Genomic DNA, 16,497 nt, shown 5'->3' on the forward strand with positions numbered 1-16,497 from the left:
CCAGAAATTGCTTTAAATTGCTGGTAAATTATATGGGAGGGTATTGATTGAGAGGGTGAAGGCATGTACAGAGCATCAGATTGGGGAAGAGCAGTGTGGTTTCAGAAGTGGTAGAGGATGTGTGGATCAGGTGTTTGCTTTGAAGAATGTATGTGAGAAATACTTAGAAAAGCAAATGGATTTGTATGTAGCATTTATGGATCTGGAGAAGGCATATGATAGAGTTGATAGAGATGCTCTGTGGAAGGTATTAAGAATATATGGTGTGGGAGGAAAGTTGTTAGAAGCAGTGAAAAGTTTTTATCGAGGATGTAAGGCATGTGTACGTGTAGGAAGAGAGGAAAGTGATTGGTTCTCAGTGAATGTAGGTTTGCGGCAGGGGTGTGTGATGTCTCCATGGTTGTTTAATTTTATGGATGGGGTTGTTAGGGAGGTAAATGCAAGAGTTTTGGAAAGAGGGGCAAGTATGAAGTCTGTTGGGGATGAGAGAGCCTGGGAAGTGAGTCAGTTGTTGTTCGCTGATGATACAGCGCTGGTGGCTGATTCATGTGAGAAACTGCAGAAGCTGGTGACTGAGTTTGGAAAAGTGTGTGGAAGAAGAAAGTTAAGAGTAAATGTGAATAAGAGCAAGGTTATTAGGTACAGTAGGGTTGAGGGTCAAGTCAATTGGGAGGTGAGTTTGAATGGAGAAAAACTGGAGGAAGTGAAGTGTTTTAGATATCTGGGAGTGGATCTGGCAGCGGATGGAACCATGGAAGCGGAAGTGGATCATAGGGTGGGGGAGGGGGCGAAAATCCTGGGGGCCTTGAAGAATGTGTGGAAGTCGAGAACATTATCTCGGAAAGCAAAAATGGGTATGTTTGAAGGAATAGTGGTTCCAACAATGTTGTATGGTTGCGAGGCGTGGGCTATGGATAGAGTTGTGCGCAGGAGGATGGATGTGCTGGAAATGAGATGTTTGAGGACAATGTGTGGTGTGAGGTGGTTTGATCGAGTGAGTAACGTAAGGGTAAGAGAGATGTGTGGTAATAAAAAGAGCGTGGTTGAGAGAGCAGAAGAGGGTGTTTTGAAGTGGTTTGGGCACATGGAGAGGATGAGTGAGGAGAGATTGACCAAGAAGATATATGTGTCGGAGGTGGAGGGAACAAGGAGAAGAGGGAGACCAAATTGGAGGTGGAAGGATGGAGTGAAAAGGATTTTGTGTGATCAGGGCCTGAACATGCAGGAGGGTGAAAGGAGGGCAAGGAATAGAGTGAATTGGAGCGATGTGGTATACCGGGGTTGACGTGCTGTCAGTGGATTGAATCGGGGCATGTGAAGCGTCTGGGGTAAACCATGGAAAGCTGTGTAGGTATGTATATTTGCGTGTGTGGACGTATGTGTATACATGTGTTTGGGGGGGGGGGGTTGGGCCATTTCTTTCGTCTGTTTCCTTGCACTACCTCGCAAACGCGGGAGACAGCGACAAAGTATAATAAAAAAAAAAATATAATAAATTGCTTTAATTATTTTTTGTAGCAGATAATTTGCCCACTTTATTTCGTAAATCTTCAGAAAGACTCCCAGCTTTCTAACGAATTGTTACTATACATTAAGGAATTTTCCTTTGGCTCTGATCTTTAATCTATATACTTAGCCAGTTGTCCATTTTCTCCACCACAGACTGCCATTAAAGGTTTTATCACTCCAGTTTATTTTGTCTCTAAACTTCCTTATAGTACACACATTATACTCAGCTAAACTTAGTCAGTATGAGTACCAATTATGTAATAACCTTGCTCAAGGTATCTATGCAAATCTAATTTCAACTATGAAGTAATACATTTATTTAGCTGCAGGAGTGAAGGGCTTTTTTTTTTCACTTAAACATGAGTAAGCTTACATTTCAAATGCCAGTATTTTATGAAAAGTCAGTTTCTTCCTGAAACAGTAGCAGTTTTTTGTACACAGAACCATAGTATACAGTATATATATTTCTATCATTTTAATGTGAACTTTAATATCACCCTTCAACAGATCATTAAATAGTAAATATCAACTTTTAAACTTCAACATTTAACTGCAAACTTGTCATGTCAATCATTTACATGGTAACATAACCTTCATCAATCTAAGAAGTCTGCCCAGGTGGGCAGTGCCTAGTGTTAGGGTCAATTGGTTGGATAGCGTCGACCAGTGTGCCTGATTATACTCATCACTTTGTCCTCTCTTTATCATTTGTTCTTTATTCATCTTTCCCTTGAATGCCACTTGATCTCACCAAATGCCACACACAATTTGGATAAAGATGAAAGATAAAACAAGTATGTGTAAAGGATATGTACAAACAAGTAAGCTAGTATTGCTTATATGGCCATGGTTTAGCATTAATGTATAAGCATAGATCCTCCAGGGGGACAGTGTGGAAGGATGTGCATCATTCAAATTTTCTATTCTTTGTTATAAAAGGAACAAAATATATGTAAAATCATAGGACATGTACAAACAAGTAAGCAGGCCCACTGGGTTAAAATCTCTGGGGTCCCAGATTTTGGGGGGACAGAGAGATGAATTTCAAAGCTATAAATAAAAGTAAGTGATCAAACAACATAAAATATAAGTAGTACAAAAATTTTACAGTTTATAATTTTCTACAGTCTTTCTCTTATGTGCTTCCCTAGCCCCCTCTCTGGGGCAAATCAAGGGAGCCCACATGGGGTTAGCTCTTGGCACCCCTGTAAGTGAGCTAACATACCTTATACGGCCATGGCCCAGTTGGGAAACATAGGTGTAGATCCCACCTATGGAAGAAAAGTACAGGAAGGTGTGTGTCAGCTAATGTCTGTGTCTGAGGAATCACTCAGTTACCACCCATGCTGCCCATAAATGGGAAGTGATCAAGGTAACACCTAGCAGCCATACAAATTTCAAGATATCATCTGGAGGTTCAAAATAACCACATGAACTTAAGTGCATTTATGAAGCCTCCCTGTCCCTCCTATGCTAGATTCAGGTGCATCATACCTTGTCACTGTCTGAGATGTCACTGAGTCACCATCCACTCTGTACATGAGAAGTGACCAAGGTGACACCTAGTAGCCATACAATTCTCAATAAATAGAGAGGTATTCCAAATTGGTTCAGTATAAGCCCATGGATATTAGTGCTCATTGAGGCCTCCCAGTGCTCCCTACACAATACTAATATTAAGCATCCCAATTTTTAAGGATTAAGATCAGTAAGACTTATGTTCTTACTGTTTCCTTCAACAGTTACAAACATCTATGATACCCTTAAATCTGTTTACAAAAAACACAGCTGTTATGACATTGCATGACTTATCTATTTCTTTTTATATGATCCTTTTTTAAGCTTAAATCATGTTCATTATCTTCACAATCACTTTTGTGGCTATAGCAATGAATCATGAACTTGTCATCACTTTCACCTATTCTTTTTGGAATGAATATGTTACTGTAACAATTGTTTATATTAATCAGTAATACATATCTATGGTGTTCCTCTGCTCATATTTTTGTCATTTCCATTACAATTTGTGTTCTCTTTCCACTCATTTCATGCACCATAAGTGTTCACTGTCTTTGATAACTTTGATTCTTCATATACCCTGATTCAGCCCACCGATTATTCATCACCACAAATGTACCATGCTGCTCCAGTTCACTCTATCCAAAGTATGTCTTCCGCCCTCCTGAATATCCTGTTCTTTATACCCATGAACCACTTCTTTCCTTCCTTTCAGTCTTTCCTTCACCTTGTACCCTCCATTTCAGGTGTCTGAATTAAAGAGAGTGAGTGAAAGGAGAAAGCTGAATGCAGAGAACCTGGAGAAAGTGGAATGTTTCAGATACCTGGGAGTGGACATGATCATGGACAAAACCATGCAAGCTGAAGTAAGCTATAGGACAAGTAAGGGTGCACTGAGGAGTGTTTGAAAAGAGGGTCACCATCTGTGTGAGCAAAGATGGTTATGTTTGATAGTATAGCAGTGTCGAAGGGATGTGGGGCATAGGAATTAAAGAAAATATGGAAGAGGGTGGATGTGTTAGAAATAAAATGACTTAGGAATGTGCAAAGTGGATTGATCAAATAAGAAGTTATAGAATGAGAGAGAGGTATGGTAGTAAGAAGAGTATTGTGAAAGAACTGAGGATTGTGTTGAAATGGTTTGAACATATGGACAGGATGAATGAGGGGAGGCTGACTAACAGATAATACATGTCTGAAGGGGAGGAGACGTGGATAAGGGAGAGACCAGAAACAAGAAAGGACAGAGTGAAAGATGTTTTGAGGGATAGGGCCTGAACATGGAGGAGTGTGTGAAGTGTGTATGAGGGGGGGCAATGTACTGTCAATGAACTGAACCAGGCACATGAAGCAGTCAAGGGAAACCACACAGGGAGCTTTTGTTTCAGAGCATTATACATTACAGCTAAGGAGTGGATATGAGCACATAAAGCAATTTATTTGGCTGCTTCCTGTGCTACCTTGCAACACACAAAATGGTGAACAAGTTGGAAAAAAAATCCTTCCTGGTTGTCTCTTTTGCTCATCCTCTGCATTTGCACACATAATTTCAGCAGAGCCTTGTCAAACTTTTGGAACTGACTGAGATTATGGTCACCACTAAAACCCTCTCTAACTTTGTGAAACGGATTGTAGTCACTATAAACCTCCCAACACATTTCTAACCCAATAACCATACCTCAAGCATATATCTTCCATTATATCCACCCTCCTTCTTTCCTTATCATTCACAGCCCAAGATTCACATCCAAACAACAATGTCAGGATTACTGCAATTTCAAACATACACTTCTTTACCCTTCCAGGCCCAGACATTTCCTTCCACATGGTTCATAATACAAGACTTCAATTCCCTCTTTCACCTTATGATTCACTTCAGCTCACTTGGTTCCATCCTCTGCCACATCCACTCCCAAGTACCTAAAGCTCTCAGCTCCCTCCAGGTCCCCCTCATTTAGCCTTGCTCTGAAACTACCCTCCCTCTAAGTCCTCCTCATTAAGACTTGCTCTCAAACTACCCAGTCTCATTCCCTACTGCACCTTTGTCCCTCACTTTTATTTAAATATATTTTCAACTTTCTCCTTGTATACACCCACACTCTGTCACCAGCTGCTGAAGATTCTCTCTAGAGTGTCACCATAATCATGTCATCCGCAAACAACAACTAGTTCATAAGCCTTACGAAAGAATGTCACAAATGAAAAAACTGAGACATCTGTGTATTCATATAATGAAATACAAACTGATTTTTTGATGAGTTCAAAAATATAACTGAAGGAAGAATTAAAATAACCCCCCTAATTTGCCTTTGTTATGGAATGTGTTAAATGGCATATATCCTACAAGCAATTCAATCTCCATTAACCTTTATGCATTTCAGTATCAGCAATCCACAACTGGGGAACTAAAACATTCACTTACCTAACTGTCAGAAGTCTCTGGACCTGAGCTTGATTTACCCCATACAAGGAACAGTAGGTAAAGCAACCACCAATACCAAGACTCCAAATAGTATGTCTCTCACGTGGATCTGGCGAAACACTGCAATCACAAAATTGTTAAACTTCTTACATACATTTTATCTGTATCTTTAAATAGGTCAAGTTGCTTATGGGAGACAATACACTTCAATGAAAAAAGTGCAAAAAGTGGTACAGGAGTTGTTAAACTGATGGAGGAAGAATTTAAGGAGCTGATGTCATCAACATTTTGGAATGGGGCAGTAATATCACAAAGGGAAATTAAGAGAAGCACAGGGAGAATTTAAGGAAAAGATACAGTATATAAGGAGGAGATAATAGTAGCAATAAATGCAATGAAAACAAAGGGGAAATCTTGGAATGTATGAGAGATCAGCAGAAATACTGACAGGTGTTGATGATGTAGTAACATGATTGATGCAAAAAATATCTGTGTTCACAATGAGCATAAAAACTCTTGTTCTACAGTCAGTTTATTTAGCATATCAGAGCATGTGTAGAGGTGAAAATACCAGCAAAGAATAAGGTAGGTACACAAAGGCTTCAGTAAAGGAAGACAATATGAAAAAGTGCAGAGAGCTACACACTAAAAAATAATATTCATGGACTTAGAAAAATCATGTGATAGAGTGAAATGCACTGAGAGGTACTGAAAATCTAAACTGTGAGAGGTACTAAAAATCTAAGATATCAAAGGAAAACTGCTGGATGAAACAAAGTCTTTCAAAGAAAATAGTAAAGCATGTGTGAAGGTACACAGTAGGTTGTTTCAAAATGGGCACAGTACTGAGAGAGGGCTGTTTATCACTACCACCTTCTAGCTTTACAACAGGGAGTGAAGGAGCCATGCTTAAATCAGATATTGTTTTACTAGTAAACAGCAAACAAAAATTCAAGGTAGTAACTGGTTTTATCACAATGTATAAAAAAGAAGTAACCAGTTATGGAGGCTCTTTTGCCGTGGCCACCCTCATGAGGGAGTTCTTGGAGGGAACAGGCATCAGAGCTATAGACAAAGATGGATGGTGTAGAAAATGAGGTACACAAAGTGAATGAAAGCAAGAGAAGCTAATGATATGAAAGAAGCACCAACCTAAAAGGCCCTACAGCAAAATTTTGTGCCAGGAAAAGAAAAAAAGGCCACATTCATTCACACTTAGTCTCTAGCTGTCATGTGTAATGCACCAAAACCAAAGCTCCCTTTCCATATCCAGGCCACACAGACCTTTCCATGGTTTACACCAGATGCTTTACATGCCCTGGTTCAATCCAATGACAGCAAGTCGACCCCGGTATACCACATTGTGCCAATTCACTCTATTCCTCGCAAGCCTTTTACCCTCCTCTATGTTTAAGCCCTGATCGCTCAAAATCTTTTTCACTCCATCCTTCCACCTCCAATTGATCTCCCGCTTCTCTTCTTCCCTCCAACTGTGACACATATCCTCTTTAAAAATCTTTCTTCAGTAATTCTCTCCAAGTGTCCAAACCATTTCAACACACCCTCTTCTGCTCTCTCAACCACACTCTTTTTATTACCAAACATCTCTCTTACCCTTTCATTACTTACTCGATCAACCCACCTCACACCACATATTGTCCTCAAACATCTCATTTCCAACACATCTACCCTCCTCTGCACAACCCTTTCTATAGCCCATGCCTTGCAACCATATAATATTGTTGGAACCACTATTCCTTCAAACATACCCATTTTTGCTCTCCGAGAAAACGTTCTTGCCTTCCACACATTCTTCAATGCTCCCAGAATCTTTGCCCTCTCCCCACCCTGTGACTCACTTCTGCTTCCATAGTTCCATCCACTTCTAAATCTGCTCCTAGATATCTAAAACACTTGACTTCCTCCATTTTTTCTCCATTCATATTTACTCCCAATTAACTTGTTCCCCAACCCTCCTGAACCTGATAGCCTTGCTCTTATTCACATTTACTCTCAATTTTCTTCTTCCACACACTTTACCGAACTCAGTCACCAACCTCTGCATTTTCTCACTCGAATCAGCCACCAGCACTGTATCATCAGCGAACAACAACAGACTCGCTTCCCAAGCCCTCTCATCCAGAACAGACTTGCCCCTCTCTCCAAAACGCTTGCATGCACCTCCCTACCCACCCATCCATTTTTTATACTTTTTTTTTTCATTATTTTGCTTTGTCGCTGTCTCCCACGTTAGCGAGGTAGCGCAAGGAAACAGACGAGAGAATGGCCCAACCCACCCACATACACATGTATATACATACACGTCCACACACGCAAATATACATACCTATACATCTCAACGTATACATATAAATACACACACAGAAATATACATATATACACATGTACATAATTCATACTGTTTGCCTTTATTCATTCCCATCGCCACCTTGATACACATGAAACAACATCCCACTCCCCCCTCATGTGTGCGAGGTAGCGCTAGGAAAAGACAACAAAGGCCCCACCATTCGTTCACACTCAGTCTCTAGCTGTCATGTAATAATGCACCGAAACCACAGCTCCCTTTCCACATCCAGGCCCCACAGAACTTTCCAAGGTTTACCCCAGATGCTTCACATGCCCTGGTTCAATCCATTGACAGCACGTCGACCCCGGTATACCACATCGTTCCAATTCACTCTATTCCTTGCATGCCTTTCACCCTCCTGTATGTTCAGGCCCTGATCACTCAAAATCTTTTTCACTTCATCTTTCCACCTCCAGTTTGGTCTCCCACTTCTCCTCGTTCCCCCCACCTCTGACACATATATCCTCTTTGTCAATCTTTCCTCACTCATTCTCTCCATGTGACCAAACCATTTCAAAACACCCTCTTCTGCTCTCTCAACCACACTCTTTTTATTACCACACGTCTCTCTTACCCTATTATTACTTACTCAATCAAACCACCTCACACCACATATTGTCCTCAAACATCTCATTTCCAGCACATCCACCCTCCTACACACAACTCTATCCATAGCCCATGCCTCGTAACCATACAGCATTGTTGGAACCACTATTCCTTCAAACATACCCATTTTTGCTTTCCAATATAATGTTCTCAACTTCCACACATTCTTCAAGGCTCCCAGAATTTTCGCTTCCTCCCCCATCCTATGATTCACTTCCGCTTCCATGGTTCCATCCACTGCCAAATCCACTCCCAGATATCTAAAACACTTTACTTCCTCCAGTTTTTCTCCATTCAAACTTACCTCCCAATTGACTTGACCCTCAACCCTACTGTACCTGATAACCTTGCTCTTATTCACATTTACTCTCAACTTTCTATTTTCACACACTTTACCAAACTCAGTCACCAGCTTCTGCAGTTTCTCACATGAATCAGCCACCAGCGCTGTATCATCAGCGAACAACAACTGACTCACTTCCCAAGCTCTCTCATTCACAACAGACTGCATACTTGTCCCTCTTTCCAAAACTCTTGCATTCACCTCCCTAACAACCCCATCCATAAACAAATTAAACAACCATGGAGACATCACACACCCCTGCCACAAACCTACATTCACTGAGAACCAATCACTTTCCTCTCTTCCTACATGTACACATACCTTACATCCTCGATGAAAACTTTTCACTGCTTCTAACAACTTGCCTCCCACGCCATATATTCTTAATACCTTCCACAGAGCATCTCTATCAACTCTATCATATGCCTTCTCCAGATCTATAAATGCTACATACAAATCCATTTGCTTTTCTAAGTATTCACATACATTCCTCAAAGCAAACACCTGATCCACACATCCTCTACCACTTCTGAAACCACACTGCTCTTCCCCAATCTGATGCTCTGTACATGCCTTCACCCTCTCAATCAATACCCTCCCATATAATTTACCTGGAATACTCAACAAACTTATACCTCTGTAATTTGAGCACTCACCTTTGTCCCCTTTGCCTTTGTACAATGGCACTATGCAAGCATTCTGGCAATCCTCAGGCACCTCACCATGAATCATACATACATTAAATAACCTTACCAACCAGTCAACAATACAGTCACCCCTTTTTTTCTTTTATAAATTCCAATGCAATACCATCCAAACCCGCTGCCTTGCCGGCTTTCATCTTCCACAAAGCTTTTACTACCTCTTCTCTGTTTACCAAATCATTTTCCCTAACCCTCTCACTTTGCACACCACCTCGACCAAAACACCCTATATCTGCCACTCTATCATCAAACACATTCAACAAACCTTCAAAATACTCACTCCACCTCCTTCTCACATCACCACTACTTGTTATCACCTCCCCATTTGCCCCCTTCACTGAAGTTCCCATTTGTTCCCTTGTCTTATGCACTTTATTTACCTCCTTCCAAAACATCTTTTTATTCTCCCTAAAATTTAATGATACTCTCTCACCCCAACTCTCATTTGCCCTTTTTTTCACCTCTTGCACTTTTCTCTTGACCTCCTGCCTCTTTCTTTTATACATCTCCCACTCATTTGCCTTATTTCCCTGCAAAAATTGTCCAAATGCCTCTCTCTTCTCTTTCACTAATACTCTTACTTCTTCATCCCACCACTCACCACCTTTTCTAATCAACCCACCTCCCACGCTTCTCATGCCACAAGCATCTTTTGCGCACTCCATCACTGATTCCCTAAATACATCCCATTCCTCCCCCACTCCCCTTACTTCCATTGTTCTCACCTTTTTCCATTCTGTACTCAGTCTCTCCTGGTACTTCCTCACACAAGTCTCCTTCCCAAGCTCACTTACTCTCACCACTCTCTTCACCCCAAAATTCTCTCTTCTTTTCTGAAAACCTCTACAAATCTTCACCTTCGCCTCCACAAGATAATGATCAGACATCCCTCCAGTTGCACCTCTCAGCACATTAACATCCAAAAGTCTCTCTTTCGCGCACCTATCAATTAACACGTAATCCAATAACGCTCTCTGGCCATCTCTCCTACTTACATACGTATACTTATGTATATCTCTTGTTTTAAACCAGGTATTCCCAATCACCAGTCCTTTTTCAGCACATAAATCTACAAACTGTTCACCATTTCCATTTACAACACTGAACACCCCATGTATACCAATTTTTCCCTCAACTGCCACATTACTCACCTTTGCATTCAAATCACCCATCACTATAACCCGGTCTCGTGCATCAAAACCACTAACACACTCATTCAGCTGCTCCCAAAACACTTGCCTCTCTTGATCTTTCTTCTCATGCCCAGGTGCATATGCACCAATAATCACCCATCTCTCTCCATCAACTTTCAGTTTTACCCATATCAATCTAGCGTTTACTTTCTTACACTCTGTCCCATACTCCCACCACTCCTGTTTCAGGAGTAGTGCTACTCCTTCCCTTGCTCTTGTCCTCTCACTAGCCCCTGACTTTACTCCCAAGACATTCCCAAACCACTCTTCCCCTTTACCCTTGAGCTTCGTTTCACTCAGAGCCAAAACATCCAGGTTCCTATCCTCAAACATACTACCTATCTCTCCTTTTTTTCTCATCTTGGTTACATCCACACACATTTCGACACCCTAATCTGAGCATTCGAGGAGGATGAGCACTCCCTGTGTGACTCCTTCTTCTGTTTCCCCTTTTAGAAAGTTAAAATGGAAGGAGAAGAGGGTTTCTAGCCCCCCGTTCCCGTCCCCTTTGGTCACCTTCTACGACACGTGAGGAATGCGTGGGAAGTATTCTTTCTCCCCTGTACCCATCCATAAACAAATAAAAAACTGAGGTGACATCACACACCCCTGTTGCTAACTGACATTCAATGGGAAACAATCACTCTCCTCTCTTCCTACTCGTACACATGCCTTACATCCTTGGTAATTTTTCACTGCTTCTAGCAACTTACCTCAGACAACGTATACTCTTAAAACCCTCCACAAAGCATCTTTATCAAGCCTATGATATGCCTTCTCCAGATCCATAAATGCTACATGCAAAACCATCTGTTTTTCTAAGCATTTCTCACATACATTCTTCAAAGCAAACACCTGATCCACACATCCGCTACCACTTCTGAAACTACACTGCCTTCCTCAATCTGATGCTTTGTACATACCTTTACCCTCTCAATCAATACCCTTCCATATAATTTCCCTGGAATACTCAACAAACTTATACCTCTGCAATTTGAACACTTACCCTTACCCTCTTTGCCTTTGTACAGTGGCACTATGCATGCATTCCACCAATCCTCAGGCACTTCACCATGATCCATATATACAGTGAATATTTTTACCAACCAACCAACAACACAGTTACCCCCATTTTCAATAAATTCCACTGCAATACCATCCAAGCCCACCACATTGCCAGCTTTCATCTTCTGCAAAGCTTTCAGTACCTCTTCTCTCTTTACCAAATCATTCTCCCTGACCCTCTCACTTTGCACACCACCCTGACCAAAACAACCTATATCTGCCCCTCTATCATTAGACACATTCAACAAACCTTCAAAATGCTCACTCCAACTCCTTCTCACTTCATCAGTACTTGTTATTACCTCCCCATTTGCCCCCTTCACCGATGTTCTTTTTTGTTTTCTTGTCTTACACACATTCTTTACCTCCTTCCAAAACATCCTTGGTAAAAACTTTTCACTGCTTCTGGCAGCTTACCTCCCACACCAAATACTCTTAAGACCTTCCACAAGGCATCTCTATCAACCCTGTCATATGCCTTCTCCAGATCCATAAGTGCTACATACAAATCCATCTGTTTTTCTAAGTATTTCTCACATACATTCTTCAAAACAAACACCTGATCCACACATCCTCTACCACTTCTGAAACCACACTACTCTTCCCAATCTGGTGCTCTGTACATGCCTTCACCCTCTTAATCAATTCTTTCCCATACAATAATATCCCAGGAATACTCAACAAACTTATGCCTCTCTAGTTTGAACACTCACCTTTTTTCCCCTCTGCCTCTGTACAATGGCACTATGCACACATTCTGCCAATTCTCAGGCACCTCACCATGATCTGTATTTTTTTTTTTTTTTTTTTTGCTTTGTCGCTCTCCCGCGTTTGCGAGGTAGCGCAAGGAAACAGACGAAAGAAATGGCCCAACCCACCCCCACACACATGTATATACATACGTCCACACACGCAAATATACATACCTACACAGCTTTCCATGGTTTACCCCAGACGCTTCACATGCCTTGATTCAATCCACTGACAGCACGTCAACCCCGGTATACCACATCGCTCCAATTCACTCTATTCCTTGCCCTCCTTTCACCCTCCTGCATGTTCAGGCCCCGATCACACAAAATCTTTTTCACTCCATCTTTCCACCTCCAATTTGGTCTCCCTCTTCTCCTCGTTCCCTCCACCTCCGACACATATATTCTCTTGGTCAATCTTTCCTCACTCATTCTCTCCATGTGCCCGAACCATTTCAAAACACCCTCTTCTGCTCTCTCAACCACGCTCTTTTTATTTCCACACATCTCTCTTACCCTTACGTTACTTACTCGATCAAACCACCTCACACCACACATTGTCCTCAAACATCTCATTTCCAGCACATCCATCCTCCTGCGCACAACTCTATCCATAGCCCACACCTCGCAACCATACAACATTGTTGGAACCACTATTCCTTCAAACATACCCATTTTTGCTTTCCGAGATAATGTTCTCGACTTCCACACATTCTTCAAGGCTCCCAGAATTTTCGCCCCCTCCCCCACCCTATGATCCACTTCCGCTTCCATGGTTCCATCCGCTGCCAGATCCACTCCCAGATATCTAAAACACTTCACTTCCTCCAGTTTTTCTCCATTCAAACTCACCTCCAATTGACTTGACCCTCAACCCAACTGTACCTAATAACCTTGCTCTTATTCACATTTACTCTTAACTTTCTTCTTTCACACACTTTACCAAACTCAGTCACCAGCTTCTGCGGTTTCTCACATGAATCAGCCACCAGCGCTGCATCATCAGCGAACAACAACTGACTCACTTCCCAAGCTCTCTCATCCCCAACAGTCTTCATACTTGCCCCTCTTTCCAAAACTCTTGCATTCACCTCCCTAACAACCCCATCCATAAACAAATTAAACAACCATGGAGACATCACACACCCCTGCCGCAAACCTACATTCACTGAGAACCAATCACTTTCCTCTCTTCCTACACGTACACATGCCTTACATCCTCGATAAAAACTTTTCACTGCTTCTAACAACTTGCCTCCCACACCATATATTCTTAATACCTTCCACAGAGCATCTCTATCAACTCTATCATATGCCTTCTCCAGATCCATAAATGCTACATACAAATCCATTTGCTTTTCTAAGTATTTCTCACATACATTCTTCAAAGCAAACACCTGATCCACACATCCTCTACCACTTCTGAAACCACACTGCTCTTCCCCAATCTGATGCTCTGTACATGCCTTCACCCTCTCAATCAATATCCTCCCATATAATTTACCAGGAATACTCAACAAACTTATACCTCTGTAATTTGAGCACTCACTCTTATCCCCTTTGCCTTTGTACAATGGCACTATGCACGCATTCCGCCAATCCTCAGGCACCTCACCATGAGTCATACATACATTAAATAACCTTACCAACCAGTCAACAATACAGTCACCCCCTTTTTTAATAAATTCCACTGCAATACCATCCAAACCCGCTGCCTTGCCGGCTTTCATCTTCCGCAAAGCTTTTACTACCTCTTCTTTGTTTACCAAATCATTTTCCCTAACCCTCTCACTTTGCACACCAACTCGACCAAAACACCCTATATCTGCCACTCTATCATCAAACACATTCAACAAACCTTCAAAATACTCACTCCATCTCCTTCTCACATCACCACTACTTGTTATCACCTCCCCATTTGCGCCCTTCACTGAAGTTCCCATTTGCTCCCTTGTCTTACGCACTTTATTTACCTCCTTCCAGAACATCTTTTTATTCTCCCTAAAATTTAATGATACTCTCTCACCCCAACTCTCATTTGCCCTTTTTTTCACCTCTTGCACCTTTCTCTTGACCTCCTGTCTCTTTCTTTTATAAATCTCCCACTCAATTTCATTTTTTCCCTGCAAAAATCATCCAAATGCCTCTCTCTTCTCTTTCACTAATACTCTTACTTCTTCATCCCACCACTCACTACCCTTTCTAATCAACCCACCTCCCACTCTTCTCATGCCACAAGCATCTTTTGCGCAATCCATCACTGATTCCCTAAATACATCCCATTCCTCCCCCACTCCCCTTACTTCCATTGTTCTCACCTTTTTCCATTCTGTACTCAGTCTCTCCTGGTACTTCCTCACACAAGTCTCCTTCCCAAACTCACTTACTCTCACCACCCTCTTCACCCCAACATTCACTCTTCTTTTCTGAAAACCCATACAAATCTTCACCTTAGCCTCCACAAGATAATGATCAGACATCCCTCCAGTTGCACCTCTCAGCACATTAACATCCAAAAGTCTCTCTTTCGCAGGCCTGTCAATTTATTGGATATATGATCTGTATATACAATGAATATCCTTACCAACCAATCAACAACACAGTCATCCTCTTTCTTAATAAATTCCACTGGAATAGTATCCTAACCTACCGCCTTGCCAGATTTCATCTTCCGCAAAGCTTTCACTACCTTTTCTCTCTTAACCAAACCATTCTTCCTGACCCCTCTCACTTCGCACACCACCTTGACGTAAACACCCTACATCTGCCACTCTATCATCAAACACGTTCAACAAAACGTGAAAATACTCACTTCATCTCCTCACTTCATCATTACCTGTTATTACTTCCCCCCTTGCCCCTTTTAACGATGTTCCCATTTGTTCTTTTACCTTACACATGTTATTTACCTCATTTCAAAACATCTTTTAATGATACTCTCTCACCCCACTCTCATTTGCCCTCTTTTTCAAACCTTGCAACTTCCTCCTGACCTCCTGCAACTTTCTTTTATACATCTCCCAGTCATTTGCACTCCTTCCTTGTAAGTTGTGTCCAAATACCTCTCTTATCTCTTTCACTAACAACTTTACTTCTTTATCCCACCTCTCACTGCCTTTTCTAATTTGCCCGCCTCCCACCTTTCTCATGCCACATGCATATTTTGCACATGCTATCACTCCTTCCCTAAATACATCCCATTCCTCACCCACTCCCCTCACATCATGTGGTCTCACCTTTTGCCTTCGTACACTCAATCTCTCCTCGTACTTCCTCACACAAGTGTCCTTTTCAAGGCCACTTACTCTCGCCACTCTCTTCTCCCCAACATTCTCTCTTCTTTTTTGAAAACCTCTATAAATCTTCACCTTTGCCTTCACAGGATAGTGATCAAACATCCCTTCAGCTGCCCCTCTCATCACATTAACATCCAAAAGTCTCTCTTTTACACAGCTATCAATTAACATGTAATCCAAAAATGCCCTTTGACCATCTCTCCTACTCACTTATGTATACTTAAGTATATCTCTCTTTCTAACCCCAGGTATTCCCAATATCCAGTCTTTTTTCAGCACACAAATCCTCAAGCTCTTCACCATTTCCAATTTTAACACTGAATACCCCATCCCATGTACACCAATTTTACCCTCAACTGTCACATTATTCACCTTGGCATTTAAATCACCTATCACTTATACCTGGTCTCATGCATCAAAGCTGCTGACACACTCACTTAGCTGCTCCCAAAACACTTGCCTCTCATGATCTTTCTTCTCATGACTAGGTGCATAAGCACCAATAATCACCCATCTCACTCCATCCACTTTCAGACACCCTCACAACTTCAGTAGTGCTACTCCTTCCTTAGCTCTTGTCCTCTCACCAACCCCTGACTTTACTCCCAAGAACATCCAGGTTTCTTCCCTCAAACATGCTACCTATCTCTCCTTTCTTCTCATCTTGGTTGCATCCACACACATTCAGACACTCCAATCTGAGCCATCAAGGAGGATG

At 41.7% G+C, this 16,497-nt stretch overlaps 1 protein-coding gene across 1 annotated transcript in view; it reads right to left on the reverse strand.

The window, feature by feature from the left end:
• Positions 1-16,497, reverse strand: part of LOC139766184 (putative sodium-dependent multivitamin transporter) — a 136,806-nt gene that overhangs the window by 64,993 nt on the left and 55,316 nt on the right. Inside the window, exon 6 of the mRNA XM_071694454.1 lies at positions 5,455-5,569. Within this exon, the coding sequence (XP_071550555.1) occupies positions 5,455-5,569 (115 nt within the window). The remainder of the gene's footprint in view (positions 1-5,454; positions 5,570-16,497) is intronic.

The sequence above is a fragment of the Panulirus ornatus genome, chromosome 57 (assembly GCF_036320965.1).
Source record: "Panulirus ornatus isolate Po-2019 chromosome 57, ASM3632096v1, whole genome shotgun sequence".
NCBI classification, from domain to species: domain Eukaryota; kingdom Metazoa; phylum Arthropoda; class Malacostraca; order Decapoda; family Palinuridae; genus Panulirus; species Panulirus ornatus.